This window comes from Xenopus tropicalis, chromosome 5 (assembly GCF_000004195.4).
Source record: "Xenopus tropicalis strain Nigerian chromosome 5, UCB_Xtro_10.0, whole genome shotgun sequence".
NCBI classification, from domain to species: Eukaryota; Metazoa; Chordata; class Amphibia; order Anura; family Pipidae; genus Xenopus; species Xenopus tropicalis.
This window is the reverse complement of record NC_030681.2, coordinates 7,880,456-7,896,508: the sequence shown is the minus strand read 5'-3', so window position 1 is coordinate 7,896,508 and position 16,053 is coordinate 7,880,456. Positions and strand designations below refer to the sequence as shown.

Below are 16,053 nucleotides of genomic sequence, written 5' to 3'. Positions count from 1 at the left end.
TTGCCCCTGCTAAACACACGTAGAGACAATTATCAGTAAATGATCAGTATTGTCTGTTTCTGTAGCCACAACAAGTAGCTGCTACTAGTAGCTCTGTGTGTCTTCAGTTCACCCTAAGATACACACACAGTGTAAGATACACACAGTGACACTACACACGCAGGGACACACACACTCAGTGACACACACACTCAGTGACACACACACTCAGTGACACACACACTCAGTGACACACACACTCAGTGACACACACACAGGGACACACACACACACAGTGACACACACACACAGTGACACTACACACGCAGGGACACACACACTCAGTGACACACACACACAGTGACACTACACACACAGTGACACTACACACTCAGTGACACACACACACAGTGACACTACACACACAGTGACACTACACACTCAGTGACACACACACACACAGTGACACTACACACACAGTGACACTACACACGCAGGGACACACACACTCAGTGACACACACACACACAGTGACACACACACACAGTGACACTACACACGCAGGGACACACACACTCAGTGACACACACACACAGTGACACTACACACTCAGTGACACACACACACAGTGACACTACACACACAGTGACACACACACTCAGTGACACACACACACAGTGACACTACACACACAGTGACACTACACACTCAGTGACACACACACACAGTGACACTACACACACAGTGACACACACACTCAGTGACACACACACACAGTGACACTACACACACAGTGACACTACACACGCAGGGACACACACACTCAGTGACACACACACACAGTGGGAGACAGGGGAGGAGGAGGAGGAGGAGGAGGAGGAGAGTAGGAATTGCTTCTCTCTGTCTCTCGCTCAGTCTGACCCCACACAAACCTGCACCAAGTTCCAGCACAGCCCGATCCGCCGCTCTCCGCTCCGGGCACCCAGGGGGCACAGCCGGGATGGATATCAAGGAAGGGGACATGATAGACAGGGGCACATCTGCCAGCGGAGTGGTGGTGCAAGTCAGAGAGAAGAAGGGACCCCTGAGAGCTGCCATCCCCTACATGCCATTCCCCGTGGCTGTCATCTGCCTCTTCCTCAACACCTTTGTGCCGGGGCTGGGTAAGTGTTCTATGGCTGGGGTAACTGGGGCAGGGAGGGATGATGGGTTAAACTTTCTTTGAGGCAACATTTCCTTATTGGGGGCATTGCCTGGGCTGGGGGCACTTCTTTGCCTTTATTAACTTGGTTTATTGATGCCATGTGCCCCATTCTATTCTGGCACTCAACAGGTTAATGAGTGTAAGCTCTCCCTGGCAGGGCGCTCAGTGTATCCGTTTGTCCGTATGTCACTTACTATGCACCTTTATGTACTGCCCTGCGGAATATGTTGGTGCTTTATAAATATGTGTAGTATTGGGTCAGTCTGTGCTACAGATCCAGCAGGGAAGGTTCTGACCAGCCTATATTTTAGGGTTATCCCTTTGCTGTCTCTTTAAGGCAAACAAACTACAGTTTTATCCTTTGCTTCTTTGTTGCGTTGCTACAGTCCAGCTCCGTTGTACACAAACTGCTTTATACGCTTTCTCCTATGTACCAAAAGGGGGCGCCAGAGCTTTGTCTCCCTGGCAAGGCAAGTTAAAGGACAGGCAGTGATTCTGATTTGGGGGTACAGGCAATACAGATATATATATATAATGGGTGTGGGGCTCATTCTGTGATTGGGCAGAGCCCGGGGGCATAATTACGGGCACCTGTGTCGCTAAGCAATTTATTTCCCACAAAGCCGCGCTCCGGCATCAATAATAACATGGGTACCAATCTGCATCGCTGCCGTAACCCATAGCAACTCTCAGCATTCTGACTGTTGTTTGGTTGCTATGGTTATTGTTGCACCCTTAACCCCACATCCTGCTAATAGGGGAATGGAGGGACAGGGGTTAAAGTTAAAATATACACTATTTGTAATTTATTATATATAGCCTGGGTGAGAGCCCTATTTAGTGATCATGTACATCCCCCCTGCAGCGCAGTCCCATAAAACTCTCTCTTGGAAACTTCAGGAGCCCATGGTTACTTGCCCTTTAAACAGTTCCTCCACGCATTTTGCACAATGAAAGAGAATGTAACTTCCCAATATACATCCATTCCTCATTTTCACTGTTTTTAGTTCAAAGGTAGTTGCTATCGAAAGCAATAGCTGTCTGCTTATATTCCCTGCACTGCTGGTTCCGACTCCTGAAACAATGTACTAGAAACGATGAAAGGGTAACACTTGTTTTTTTTATTTTAAGCTGCTAAGAAACCCCTTCCGACCCATCAGCCCCCACTCGCCCCTATCAATTCCTCAATCGCCCCCATGAAATATTTTGCAGATATGAGATGCTGGTGGAAATGATTAGCAAGCGGTGCTTACAGCCCTGCGGGGGATCCTCCAGCCCCAAATGGTGAAGTTGTATCTACGGCAACGTGTTTCTAAGGGGATGGGGGGGTGTCAGTTGCTCAGTTCTCCAAGGCCAGAAATCTGAAGGAGCTGGTAAAATGGTTTATTAAAGCACATGTGCTGTTCTGTCTGCTACACTTAATAGGCCAGTTTGCAGGTAGGCAGGCATTTGTATAGTGAGAAGCTGAGATAATGCACTTCTGGGGACTGTGTGATGCAATTTTGGGGCATTTTCTAATCCCTAGTTGTTCAACCTGTAGCCTTCCTCTGATCTGCCCCAATTCTACCCCCCACGCTCTTCGATCCTGCCCAATACTTCCTTCACACTGCCTTCGGGCTGATTATCCTTCTCCTTTGCCCGATGGTGTAGCAGCTCCGCCCCCAAACGCATCATATGCCTGCCCACTTTGCCTCATATGCCCACCCATTTCATAATAGGCCCGCCCTTTTGGACTCAACCCCCACCTCACGTCATTGGCTAGTAAGGGGCCCATAAAAGGTGGCAACGCTACCCATGGCATGGGCAATGACAGACGGGGGAATGGGTGGGCTAGGTGGGCCTATGGATGGGCGGGGCAGAAGCTGTCTCTATTTAAAAGGGACTGATTGGCCACGGAGAGAGTCAGGGAAGGGAGGGATTTATAGCTAGGGTTGCCAGTCTGACCAATTTACTGGCAGGTGTATTGCTGATAAAATTGGCACTGTCCCTAGCTGGCGATTTTCTGGCAAGGCTGGTCAAATACCGGCTGGATGGCAACCCTAATGGCACAACATTCTCCATAAACAGAATATTAGGTTAGAGCAGGTGTGAGCTTCTGGCACCCACAACAGATGGGTTTCTTTCTATCGGCTGGGCCACCATTTGTAATTATGGGGCCCCATACTACTTAGTTAGAAGCAACACTGGACTGGGATACCAAGGGCCCACCGGAGAGCCGGATACACCTGATACCTGAACGCATGGTACCCCCATGTTTGAGAGGTTCATTGTTCAAATGTAATATATGCCAGAAGGCACTCGTATTTGCCCAATGGATGCCAGCTCTCTGAAGTCTATGGGAAATATATTTATACACAGGGATATCATGGCTTCCAAAAAGACACATTTAGGTCTAAAGCTGGCCATATACGGGCAGATCCGCTCGCTTGGCGACCCACCCGATATCCCCACCTACGGGTGGACGATATCAGGGAGGCATGTAGGCAAATTCAATCGTTTGAATTCTACACATGGCAATGGGGCAGTCGGTTCGGGGGCCGCATCAACGAGCCGATACGGTCCCTGATCTGACTGAATTTTCGAACCTGGCAGATCGAGATCTGCCCAATTTCAGGCCAGATATCGGTCGGCCAGGCCCCTCGGTTCTGCCCCTACATGGCCCGATAAGCTGCCGGATCGGTCCAAGGGACTGATATCGGCAGCTATAATCGGCCCGTGTATGGGGACCTTAAGTCTATGTGGGCAGCTGTGCTCCTCTGTGTGTTCTGTTTGCTGCATTATTGGGGTGCCAGGTGTGAGAGGTGGAACATCTCTATCCCCGTGCTGTTAACAGCCCAGTGGAATCTATAAGCACTTGCGGCCCCATATTACTATTACCTGCCTCCCTGGATTCCCCTGCTTACCTATGGCAATAAGTTTGCCCTCAATTCCCCCCCCTGACCCCGTCACAGACTCCTAAACTAACTCTTTCCTATTATCCTCACTGCTGGGAATAAATGAAACACAAGCAGAGCCTGGAAATGGTAGAAAAGAGTTAATGCTTTGTGCTCTAGAAAGAGCAAAGAGCCCAATAAGGTCACTGCCCACCGGGAAAAGTCCCAGATGCCCAGAAGGCCAGTCCGACACTTGTTAAAAAGGGCCTCCTCCCCCCAGGACACAGCAATTATTAGCCAACTGGTCACCGGGGGCGCCCTGTACACAGGGTCCTATATATATATATATATATATATACAGGTATCGGACCCCTTATCCGGAAACCCATTATCCAGAAAGCTCCGAATTACGGAAAGCCCATCTCCCATAGACTCCATTTTAATCAAATAATTCAGAATTTTAAAACTGATTTCCTTTTTCTATGTAGGAAAAAATCAGTACCTTGTAATTGATCCCAACTAAGATATAATTAATCCTTATTGGATGCAAAACAATCCTATTGGGTTTAATTAATGTTTTATTGATTGTCTAGTAGACTTAAGGTACTGAGATCCAAATTACGGAAAGATCCCTTATCCGGAATACCCTTGGTCCCGAGCATTCTGGATAATGGGTCCCATACCTGTATAGGCACCCAAGGGCCTGTGCCTAGAGCGGCAGCCTTAGGGGGACAGCCCATGGGTGCCCAAATAATCGATAATTAAAAAAATAAAATGAAAACCCTCCGCAGCAACCACCCAAATCTGGCGGAGATAATGGATTGAGGGATCCCACTTGTGATTGCACCTTGGGGCAATACTCCTTGCTCCTAGCAGCCTCCTCAGGCCCACTGGGAGTTCCTTCCCCAGACAGGGAATCTCTCGGCTCATAGAGAGACCATACTGAGCCTCTAGTGACAGCTAAATACCTCTCCTATGGAAAGTCTGATCCAATATGTGATCTGAACCAGCACATTGTAGTGTGTGTCCCACCTGTTCCACTTTACCCAACAGCTGATTCTCTAAACAGAAAAAACATACCCCCCTGGCACTGACACCCAGGAACACCAGGGAGATATTAAAGGCAAAGTAAACCTTTTCACTTGTTCTTTGCTCCCTCACCCAGGGAACAGTTGCCCAAATACATAAAATGTGCCATAAACTGCAATAAACCCACAGTAGGAACAAAACAAGACCTCGGCAGCAATGTGGGCTTTGATCGCACTCATTTTTGCAGCTTTAAGATTTTCACAAAAGTAGATAAATAATAAATAGAGGAATCTGGCTGAAAAACCCATCATTATTTCTTATTAAAGACATTATTGTTCCCCACTAAGCGCTTGGCAGGATTTGCATCTGTCAGAGCCATCTGTAAGGTCCGACTGCGGAGCGCAGAAATCTGACGTATATATATATCTCTGTGCTTATATAATGACTTGTTTGGGCAGATAGAACCTGTTGAAATTAGGGTTTATCTTATATTTATTTTACCTAGAGGGGAAAATCAATTTTTAGCCCATAATATGAAATGGAATCTCCACCTAAACAGACAGGTAACAATTACATTTACCATTAAACCATTGGAAGTGTGTCATAAATATATATATATATTGGGAAGTTACTTGGGATTACCTGGCTTTAATACCATTTGCAGTTGGTCTTTATTTGGTGTTTATTTGGCCTCAGAAATTATTTGCCTTTTCATCCTTTACCTTAATGGTTGCTAAGGTAACATACCCTATCAACCAGAAAGTTGAGATTGAATGTAAAGCTTGGTTGTTTAGGGGTTACATTGTATGGGAGGGAAGTATAAATTGGTGGGTATTTACCCACACAATGGGGCACTAACACAGACGCATGTGCCATAAAGGACAAGTAAAGCCTCTGGGGGGGGGGCAATATTAGACATCACCCAATGACTCTAATCACTTACCAGTTGCCTCTAGGTCAGTGCTCTGTCTTTCCTCAGCCTGGTGAAAGAGTAGCGCTGGTCCAGGGTAACAGGTAAGTGATTAGAGCCGCTGGGGGGTCCCTAGTAAATTGACTGATGCTTTGTGGTGGGACCCTAAAATGAAATTGCTAGTAACCCACTCTAACCCTGCCCCAGATACATACAGTATGGATATTGGGCTAGCCTGCCCCTGCAGGGGAAGCTTCAGTAATAGGGTGGGAGAGAACTATACATTGCTTTTGTGTGTGTGTGTGTGGGTTTATTTATATGTATATATATATATATACAGCAGCAGAGGATTCTGGGGGAGCGATTTCTAAGGCCACAGAGCTGTCTATCAATGACAAGAAGCAGACGCATGTGATTATATTACATGACCCAGTGTGGGGGGAACAGAAGGAGACTCGCCTGTCAGCTCACATCATGGGAACAGTAAGCAGAGTAACCATGAAACAAGCAGCCGGCCCGTCACATCCCATTATATACCTGCACCTAGTCACAACTATACAGATTAAAGGGGAAGTTATCCTTGATACCAACCTTTAGTATAATGTCTACAAACCCAGATGTTGCTATGCATTGATTCTGAAAGGGAATTTGGATCTGATGTTCCATTAACTCAAGCTACTCATAGGGTGTCTATCAGATGGATGAGTATTAAGTAGGGTTAGGGCATTGGGGCTACCAATTTCAGGGGGCTTCTGGGATTCACCAATGAGATCTTTGCCCAGGGCCAGCCAGTGCCTTATATCAGCAGTGGGACTATGGTATGTTATAGGCATCCCAGCCATAGGGTAGCAGTCTGTATTCTGTACCACTCTACAATAACTTTGTATTATCCCTATGGAAATAGTGAATGTATTCATTTTCCAGTCGCTTTATTAACCTTTTATGAAGATGCTACTGACTTTGCAGTTTCAGTCTTGTCTACCCAGCCATTGTCTCACATGCAGGCCTGAAGCTCCTTGTCTCCTCCCACAGGGCTATGGGTGACCGAATCTAGAGAAATCAGCACCCAACTTATTACATAGTCCCCTTAATGCCTATGTGACTGATCAGAAGTAAGTAAGAACATTGGGTTCACGTCAGGACATTACATCCAGTGAGTGGGGCCTTAGCAATCTGACTGGGCTGGAGGGAAGCAGAGACTTTCCCTGGCCGTCAGTACAGCTTTAAAATGCCCATAGAGAGTGGGAGCAATATACAGAGTGGCATCTCCAGTGTCGGACTGGGGTGCCCACCGGGGCTGCCACCTTGGGGTCCCCCATCCCAGTCACAGGCTCCTCAGCACGCATAGGGGTTGAGGGGCTAAGGGATCAGGTCTTGGTCTCCGGGACCCACCATGTTTTTTCCTGGTGTCCGACTAATGGAGAATCCACATGTACATTTATTTAACCCTCAGGCCCCTGAGCAGTCTAAAACTGCAAATATACTTTAAACTAAAAAATACCTAGGAATGAACTGAATCCATTATTTTTGGGTTCGGCCGAACCCCAAATCCTTTTTGAATGATTCGGCCAAATACCAAACCAAATACAAATCCGAAATTAGGCAATGAAAAGGTTAAACAGAAGACACGCGTGACACAGACACGCTTTGCACATTTGTTTGACTTCCGTGTTCACGTAACCAAAAGCCACATGATTTTAGGGATTCGGTTCGGCCAGACACTTGGGATCCGGCAGAAAAAGGCTGAATCTTTGCCAAACCCTGGATTTAGTGTATCCCTAAATAACCAGAAAATGAGATTTATTGCTCTCGCTCAACAAGTCGCCCTTATTTCCCGTTGGCGCGGCAAATCCCCTTCAAGTTAACACGTTTAATTACCAAGAGCCGTTCCTTACACATCTCCAGCAGCAGGACCTTTAGACAATTAGCGGCAATTTGAGTAATAATTACTCGTTGGTTCGCCGGCTGGCTTGCAGGAAAGGTTCCGGGGGCTGATTGGCAGCTTCTGTTATTTACAGCGAGAAAATGACTGGTTTATCATTTACATGGCTGCTCAGTTTACGGGGCCACGGGCGGCACGGGACCCCCAAGCTTGGACTGTCTGCCCCCTGCGTTCTGCTGGGTAATTACACATGACCAGGTGCATGGCCTATCTCTCGCTCCCTCTCAACCACCCCTTTTCCTTAAAAAAACACCGCGTGAAAACACCTTGATTGGATGATATGGCCACAGCTTTATTACTTGAAAAACAGTCATAAGTAAACATTTTAACGTTATACCTTGTATGTTAGTACCATTATTAGTATAGTAACATTATAGTAACATTATAACTTTTGATAACTTTTTAGGCCCTCTGCCAGTCTGCCCTTCCAGATGCCAGCAATACCCACTAGCCGCTTGTACCTAGCTCAGTGGGTACGCATAGCGGTAATATCCACACCAACCATCCCCAAGGGACCACGCCCCTGGGTAATTAACTGACCATATCCAACCTCACCGTGGGTACCCACCTTAGGGGTTGCCCCAACGGTCTAGTACTGTCCAACACCATGCCCGGCAGACTGGCAAAGGACCCGCCAACGCTGTGACTGCTAATTAATGCTTGCTTACTGCTTGCCCTATAAGATCCCCTTACTTTCCCAGTCCACACTATATACTTGCTTCTCCTTATTTTAACATAGGGAGGGTGGGTGGGCCTCTTGTGGCTGCCGCCTGACAGATCGTGCGCCCGCTTCCCGCGCTGAGTGGCCCTCCCTCCCCTTGCCCACTCCTTTTGTACCCCCCTTTGACCCCTGACTTGCTCTGCCCAATCCCCGCTTGGGCAGCCTGCCCTGTCATGCAGGCCCTCCCCCTATGCTGCGCCCGTCTCCGGGCCTCACTTTCAGCCAATGAACCCCCTGAACCCTCTATTAAATCTGGTATCTGAGGACAGGATTTTATGTACCGTAAATACAGTTATTTTCCCTTAATCTCAAGGCAGCGCCCTCACCTGGAGGAAGGGGAGCATTGCAGCTATTACACAAACATTCAGCAAATGAACCCCCTGAACCCTCTATTAAATCTGGTATCTGACGACAGGATACAGTTATTTTCCCTAAATCTCAAGGCAGCGCCCTCATCTGGAGGAAGGGGAGCATTGCAGCTATTACACCAACATTCAGCAAATGAACCCCCTGAACCCTCTATTAAATCTGGTATCTGACGACAGGATACAGTTATTTTCCCTAAATCTCAAGGCAGCGCCCTCACCTGGAGGAAGGGGAGCATTGCAGCTATTACACAAACATTCAGCAAATGAACCCCCTGAACCCTCTATTAAATCTGGTATCTGACGACAGGATACAGTTATTTTCCCTAAATCTCAAGGCAGCGCCCTCATCTGGAGGAAGGGGAGCATTGCAGCTATTACACAAATATACAGCGACATATAATAACCCAGTTCTGCAGCACTTTTATAATGAATGGGATTTTCTCAATAATAAGATATTCCAGTCATTAAATTCCCTATCACTTTCTGCCCACAAACCCTTCGGGGGGGGGGGACCCCGGGGCCGGCGTGTAATTCTACAGTCGTTTCTCGCTACCAGACCGTGAAAATTGCGAGTGCTCGTTTGCATATTTTTGCATATGTATTTCTCATTTCAATTCATTTCATAAAAGGTCTCGCAGGTTAAGGTTCTATTTGTATGAGAGGTTTAATAGTGAAGATTCTTTCTCATTTCTATTATTGCCTCCCTAATGGATGTTTCCAGGTCCAATCTGCCCCAGTGAGCAGTGACTGGCAGTACCGGCGTTTCTGTGCCAACGCTCCATGCCCCGGACTCCATGTCACCGGCGGAGCCTCAGGGCGACTACTAGGAACTGTTATCATTGTGTAGATCTCAGGCGGGGGGGATAGGGTTACCCCCAATAGTAAATCAATACAGACGCTTCCGTGTGAATAGAGTCAATCAGAATGAATGAGCGCTGATTGCTCTCTGATTGAATTTCACTCCCCAGTGTTTCTCTTTTCCCCAAGCACTTTAATGTCATTGAGTTAAATCATAAAATTGCCTGTGACATTGGAATTCCCTAATATTTGTAAATTACATTTTATATGCGAAAATAATTATCCAGTTAAATTTCTTTCTTTCTGGGGTGCTGAACAGCATAGTGCCAAAAACACCAACTATACCATCTGTGCCCTCCTGCTGGGTGTTTATGTGTCATAGTCATGTTGCCAACAGTGTGGCATAGGGCTCATAGTGCCATCCCAGAGCTACTATAGGCACCATCTCTCCCTACTATACCTGCTATCCCACAGCCCCAGTCCCTTCCCAGAGGCTATTATCCCACTGCTACTATAGGCACCATCTCTCCCTACTATACCTGCTATCCCACAGCCCCAGTCCCTTCCCAGAGGCTATTATCCCCCCCACTGCTACTATAGGCACCATCTCTCCCTACTATACCTGCTATCCCACAGCCCCAGTCCCTTCCCAGAGGCTATTATCCCACTGCTACTATAGGCACCATCTCTCCCTACTATACCTGCTATCCCACAGCCCCAGTCCCTTCCCAGAGGCTATTATCCCCCCACTGCTACTATAGGCACCATCTCTCCCTACTATACCTGCTATCCCACAGCCCCAGTCCCTTCCCAGAGGCTATTATCCCCCCACTGCTACTATAGGCACCATCTCTCCCTACTATACCTGCTATCCCACAGCCCCAGTCCCTTCCCAGAGGCTATTATCCCCCCACTGCTACTATAGACACCATCTCTCCCTACTATACCTGCTATCCCACAGCCCCAGTCCCTTCCCAGAGGCTATTATCCCCCCACTGCTACTATAGGCACCATCTCTCCCTACTATACCTGCTATCCCACAGCCCCAGTCCCTTCCCAGAGGCTATTATCCCCCCACTGCTACTATAGGTACCATCTCTCCCTACTATACCTGCTATCCCACAGCCCCAGTCCCTTCCCAGAGGCTAATATCCCCCCACTGCTACTATAGGCACCATCTCTCCCTACTATACCTGCTATCCCACAGCCCCAGTCCCTTCCCAGAGGCTATTATCCCCCACTGTTACTATAGGCACCATCTCTCCCTACTATACCTGCTATCCCACAGCCCCAGTCCCTTCCCAGAGGCTATTATCCCCCCACTGTTACTATAGGCACCATCTCTCCCTACTATACCTGCTATCCCACAGCCCCAGTCCCTTCCCAGAGGCTATTATCCCACTGCTACTATAGGCACCATCTCTCCCTACTATAACTGCTATCCCACAGCCCCAGTCCCTTCCCAGAGGCTATTATCCCCCCACTGTTACTATAGGCACCATCTCTCCCTACTATACCTGCTATCCCACAGCCCCAGTCCCTTCCCAGAGACTATTATCCCCCCACTGCTACTATAGGCACCATCTCTCCCTACTATACCTGCTATCCCACAGCCCCAGCCCCTTCCCAGAGGCTATTATCCCACTGCTACTATAGGCACCATCTCTCCCTACTATACCTGCTATCCCACAGCCCCAGTCCCTTCCGAGAGGCTATTATCCCACTGCTACTATAGGCACCATCTCTCCCTACTATACCTGCTATCCCACAGCCCCAGTCCCTTCCCAGAGGCTATTATCCCACTGCTACTATAGGCACCATCTCTCCCTACTATACCTGCTATCCCACAGCCCCAGTCCCTTCCCAGAGGCTATTATCCCCCCACTGCTACTATAGGCACCATCTCTCCCTACTATACCTGCTATCCCACAGCCCCAGTCCCTTCCCAGAGGCTATTATCCCCCCACTGCTACTATAGGCACCATCTCTCCCTACTATACCTGCTATGCCACAGCCCCAGTCCCTTCCCAGAGGCTATTATCCCACTGCTACTATAGGCACCATCTCTCCCTACTATACCTGCTATGCCACAGCCCCAGTCCCTTCCCAGAGGCTATTATCCCCCCACTGCTACTATAGGCACCATCTCTCCCTACTATACCTGCTATCCCACAGCCCCAGTCCCTTCCCAGAGGCTATTATCCAACTGCTACTATAGGCACCATCTCTCCCTACTATATCTGCTATCCCACAGCCCCAGTCCCTTCCCAGAGGCTATTATCCCCCCACTGCTACTATAGGCACCATCTCTCCCTACTATACCTGCTATCCCACAGCCCCAGTCCCTTCCCAGAGGCTATTATCCCCCCACTGCTACTATAGGCACCATCTCTCCCTACTATACCTGCTATCCCACAGCCACAGTCCCTTCCCAGAGGCTATTATCCCCCACTGCTACTATAGGCACCATCTCTCCCTACTATACCTGCTATCCCACAGCCCCAGTCCCTTCCCAGAGGCTATTATCCCCCCACTGCTACTATAGGCACCATCTCTCCCTACTATACCTGCTATCCCACAGCCCCAGTCCCTTCCCAGAGGCTATTATCCCCCCCCCACTGTTACTATAGGCACCATCTCTCCCTACTATACCTGCTATCCCACAGCCCCAGTCCCTTCCCAGAGGATATTAAACCTATTATCCTCCTCTGAATTGCTGGATTTGGTTTCAATAGGTGTAATTAGTCACATATACTTAACAGAATATGGGTTAAGTATATGGATCTATAAAAAAAAATGAGATATTTTCATTTTCTGAAAAGATTCCTTAAATATTCCTAAATCCCGGCCACTATGTTCCCAGGCAGGAAAGTATTAGTGTAATGCCACCCACACATGCAGCGCTCACATTATCTATTCAGCAGCAGACAGAGCCAGAAGACCAAGTTGTAAGGTAAAATATTCCAGTGATACTGAATTGAATAAACAATCCAAGGGCAAAGATTCTGGTGGAATGGAAGGTCCAATAAGACTTTGTGTTGAAATGACTGACACTGCAAGCTCAGGCTATAGAACCCTATAGAAGCTTAGAGAACAAACCAAAGAGACCTAATTACACATCAATAGGAATGTAAAAAGTCCCATTTTGCTTTGTTTCCCAAACATCTCTGGAGCTGCTGTAGATTAAACGTCTTCCTCTCCAGCTGGCTGGCCATAGCCCTCGTTTTGTGTTATAAACTACTTACAGGAAACCAGTAATGGATATTATTTAAAGAACAAGGGTAGGGTTGGCCCTAAATAGCTGCTACAACCCATAGCATTGCTAGGGGCATGGTTGGGTGTAGCCATGGCAGATTGTGTTAGCCTAAAACATCCCAGTTTTCTAATGAATAGTATTCCCTTAGATAATATTAAAAGGTATCAAGTGTTTGTACCAATAGGCATTTGAAACCCTGTAGAGATTAAAGCTTTAACCCATAATTTGACCCCTCCTGGTGCTGATTGGCCCAAATTCCTGTATATGCCACTTGGCTTCTATTGGGATTCAAAATAGGCCCTGGCATTCCCAGTACCCAGAGGCACAAACAGCCCCCCCAGCCCAATAAATAGTGACTGTCTGTGGCACCTTACAGCAGCCCCCCTGGCATTCCCAGTACCCAGAGGCACAAACAGCCCCCCCAGCCCAATAAATAGTGACTGTCTGTGGCACCTTACAGCCCCCCTGGCATTCCCAGTACCCAGAGGCACAAACAGCCCCCCAGCCCAATAAATAGTGACTGTCTGTGGCACCTTACAGCCCCCCTGGCATTCCCAGTACCCAGAGGCACAAACAGCCCCCCCAGCTCAATAAATAGTGACTGTCTGTGGCACCTTACAGCCCCCCTGGCATTCCCAGTACCCAGAGGCACAAACAGCCCCCCCAGCCCAATAAATAGTGACTGTCTGTGGCACCTTACAGCCCCCTGGCATTCCCAGTACCCAGAGGCACAAACAGCCCCCCCCCAGCCCAATAAATAGTGACTGTCTGTGGCACCTTACAGCCCCCTGGCATTCCCAGTACCCAGAGGCACAAACAGCCCCCCCAGCCCAATAAATAGTGACTGTCTGTGGCACCTTACAGCCCCCCTGGCATTCCCAGTACCCAGAGGCACAAACAGCCCCCCCAGCCCAATAAATAGTGAGTGTCTGTGGCACCTTACAGCCCCTCTGGCATTTGCCCAAACCCACAGATTGCCAGTCCGGCCTATCCCACCCCACCAAGTAGGAAATATGTATGTAGTACAGGTAGATCTCATCAACTGGATAACTGCACTGTACTTACCCCACTAGATTAATCCTGTATCAGGCAGTTGCTGCCAGCTTTATACTGAGAGCTTTATCCCAGGGTCCCAGTATAATGAGCTTGTGAATAAGTGCCCCCCCGGCCGGGTCTCTATAGAATCTCAATAAGGTTTCCCTTCCATCCTCTCCCTCCTTGTATTCCCACCTACAAGCTCATTAGGGCCGGGGGCAGGGAATCCTACAATCAATGGGGATTATAAAGCTGCCCATTAAGTTCTCTCCCATTAAGTCTGGCCGGTTCCGGTGTTCTGGCCCAGTCCTTGTTGTTTCTCTGGTTCTGACTGTGGCTCCAGATTCTCCACCTACTCTCCATCTGCCCCGACTTCCAACTTCCTTAGTGGACATTGAAAGTAATGATGAGAGAATCTGCCCCATTTTGCTTCAACCGTGAAAAAGAGAAACATTTGCGAAACGCGGTTACCATGTGACTTTGTTGACGTGACCACTCCCTTTTTTGTGACTCAACCTCGCCTTTTTTAATGCGACCATGAATTTTCGCTGCACCAGGTGTAGGCATGGGGTATGTATAATAAGGCACCAGAGGGCCAGCGCCTTGGGCGGCACGTTTTGGGGGGTCACCCTAGGGTATCTATATTTTCTTTTTTTATTTAAAAAAAAAAAATGCCCCGGCATCTCTATAGGAAATCCAGCAAAGGAGCTGGGGGGTGGGGGCTTTGCACACAACATAGGGGTGTGTTTAGTTCCCTAGTGCCCTAGGCACTAAATACGCCCCTGGGTCTAGGACATTGTAGCAGCCAATGTAGCCTTTACATGTCACCTGTTTAAAATCAAAGATATGAATAGTTGCCATGGGTTACTAGACCTGATGCAACGTTTGACCTTTGTTTGACTACCCCTGACCCCTTGTTTGGCACGGGGTGACGGGGGCAAAGCTTTGGGTGTAACAAGTTCCCCTCATAATCACATAATCAGTGAGTCCGGTTGTGGCCACTCTGTAACCAATCACAAGGCTTCATATATCCATTCCCCCCCATTTATGAGCCTGTGTATCCCTCCGGCAGGAAATGTTCTATGTGATTTATGGTTCTCTCTGTAACATTTGCTGTCCCTCAGCCTTTATGTGACAATTCATTTGCAGTAATTAATTCGCTAAACTGAATCGGCTGTGCTTAATAGTTCTGCCTAATTAGATTAGTTAACTGATACACGAGCGAAAGGCATCTGCACCCGCGATACGGCGTTAGCCATGCACCACTAAGCACCGGGATCTGTGCCGGCACCAATGGAACATTCCTCCAATGGGGCACATACTGTATATACAGCAGCCTGCTTATTAGGGTAGGGGCAGATAAAGGAGATGGTAATGGTCTCTGCTATTGTAAAGTTGCTGCCATAGTTTTATGGTATCTCTCTGTACAGGCTATGAGCAAACTTAGGGGGCTGTTCCTGCTGAATTGTGCTTAGTACAGGGGAATCCCTATGTGCCATAGTTTTATGGTATCTCTCTGTACAGGCTATGAGCAAACTTAGGGGGCTGTTCCTGCTGAATTGTGCTTAGTACAGGGGAATCCCTATGTGCCATAGTTTTATGGTATCTCTCTGTACAGGCTATGAGCAAACTTAGGGGGCTGTTCCTGCTGAATTGTGCTTAGTACAGGGGAATCCCTATGTGCCATAGTTTTATGGTATCTCTCTGTACAGGCTATGAGCAAACTTAGGGGGCTGTTCCTGCTGAATTGTGCTTAGTACAGGGGAATCCCTATGTGCCATAGTTTTATGGTATCTCTCTGTACAGGCTATGAGCAAACTTAGGGGGCTGTTCCTGCTGAATTGTGCTTAGTACCCCCCTGTACTAAGCACAATTCAGCAGGAACAGCCCCCTATGTGCCATAGTTTTATGGTATCTCTCTGTACAGGCTATGAGCAA

The 16,053-nt window shown here is 48.0% G+C and overlaps 1 protein-coding gene across 1 annotated transcript in view; it reads left to right on the top strand.

Moving 5' to 3' along the window:
• Positions 1–847: 847 nt before the first annotated feature.
• stum (stum, mechanosensory transduction mediator homolog) overlaps positions 848–16,053 on the top strand; it is a 31,580-nt gene continuing 16,374 nt past the window's right edge. The window contains exon 1 of the mRNA XM_002941130.5: positions 848–1,142. Coding sequence (XP_002941176.2) covers positions 980–1,142 — 163 coding nt within the window. The 5' untranslated portion in view covers positions 848–979. The remainder of the gene's footprint in view (positions 1,143–16,053) is intronic.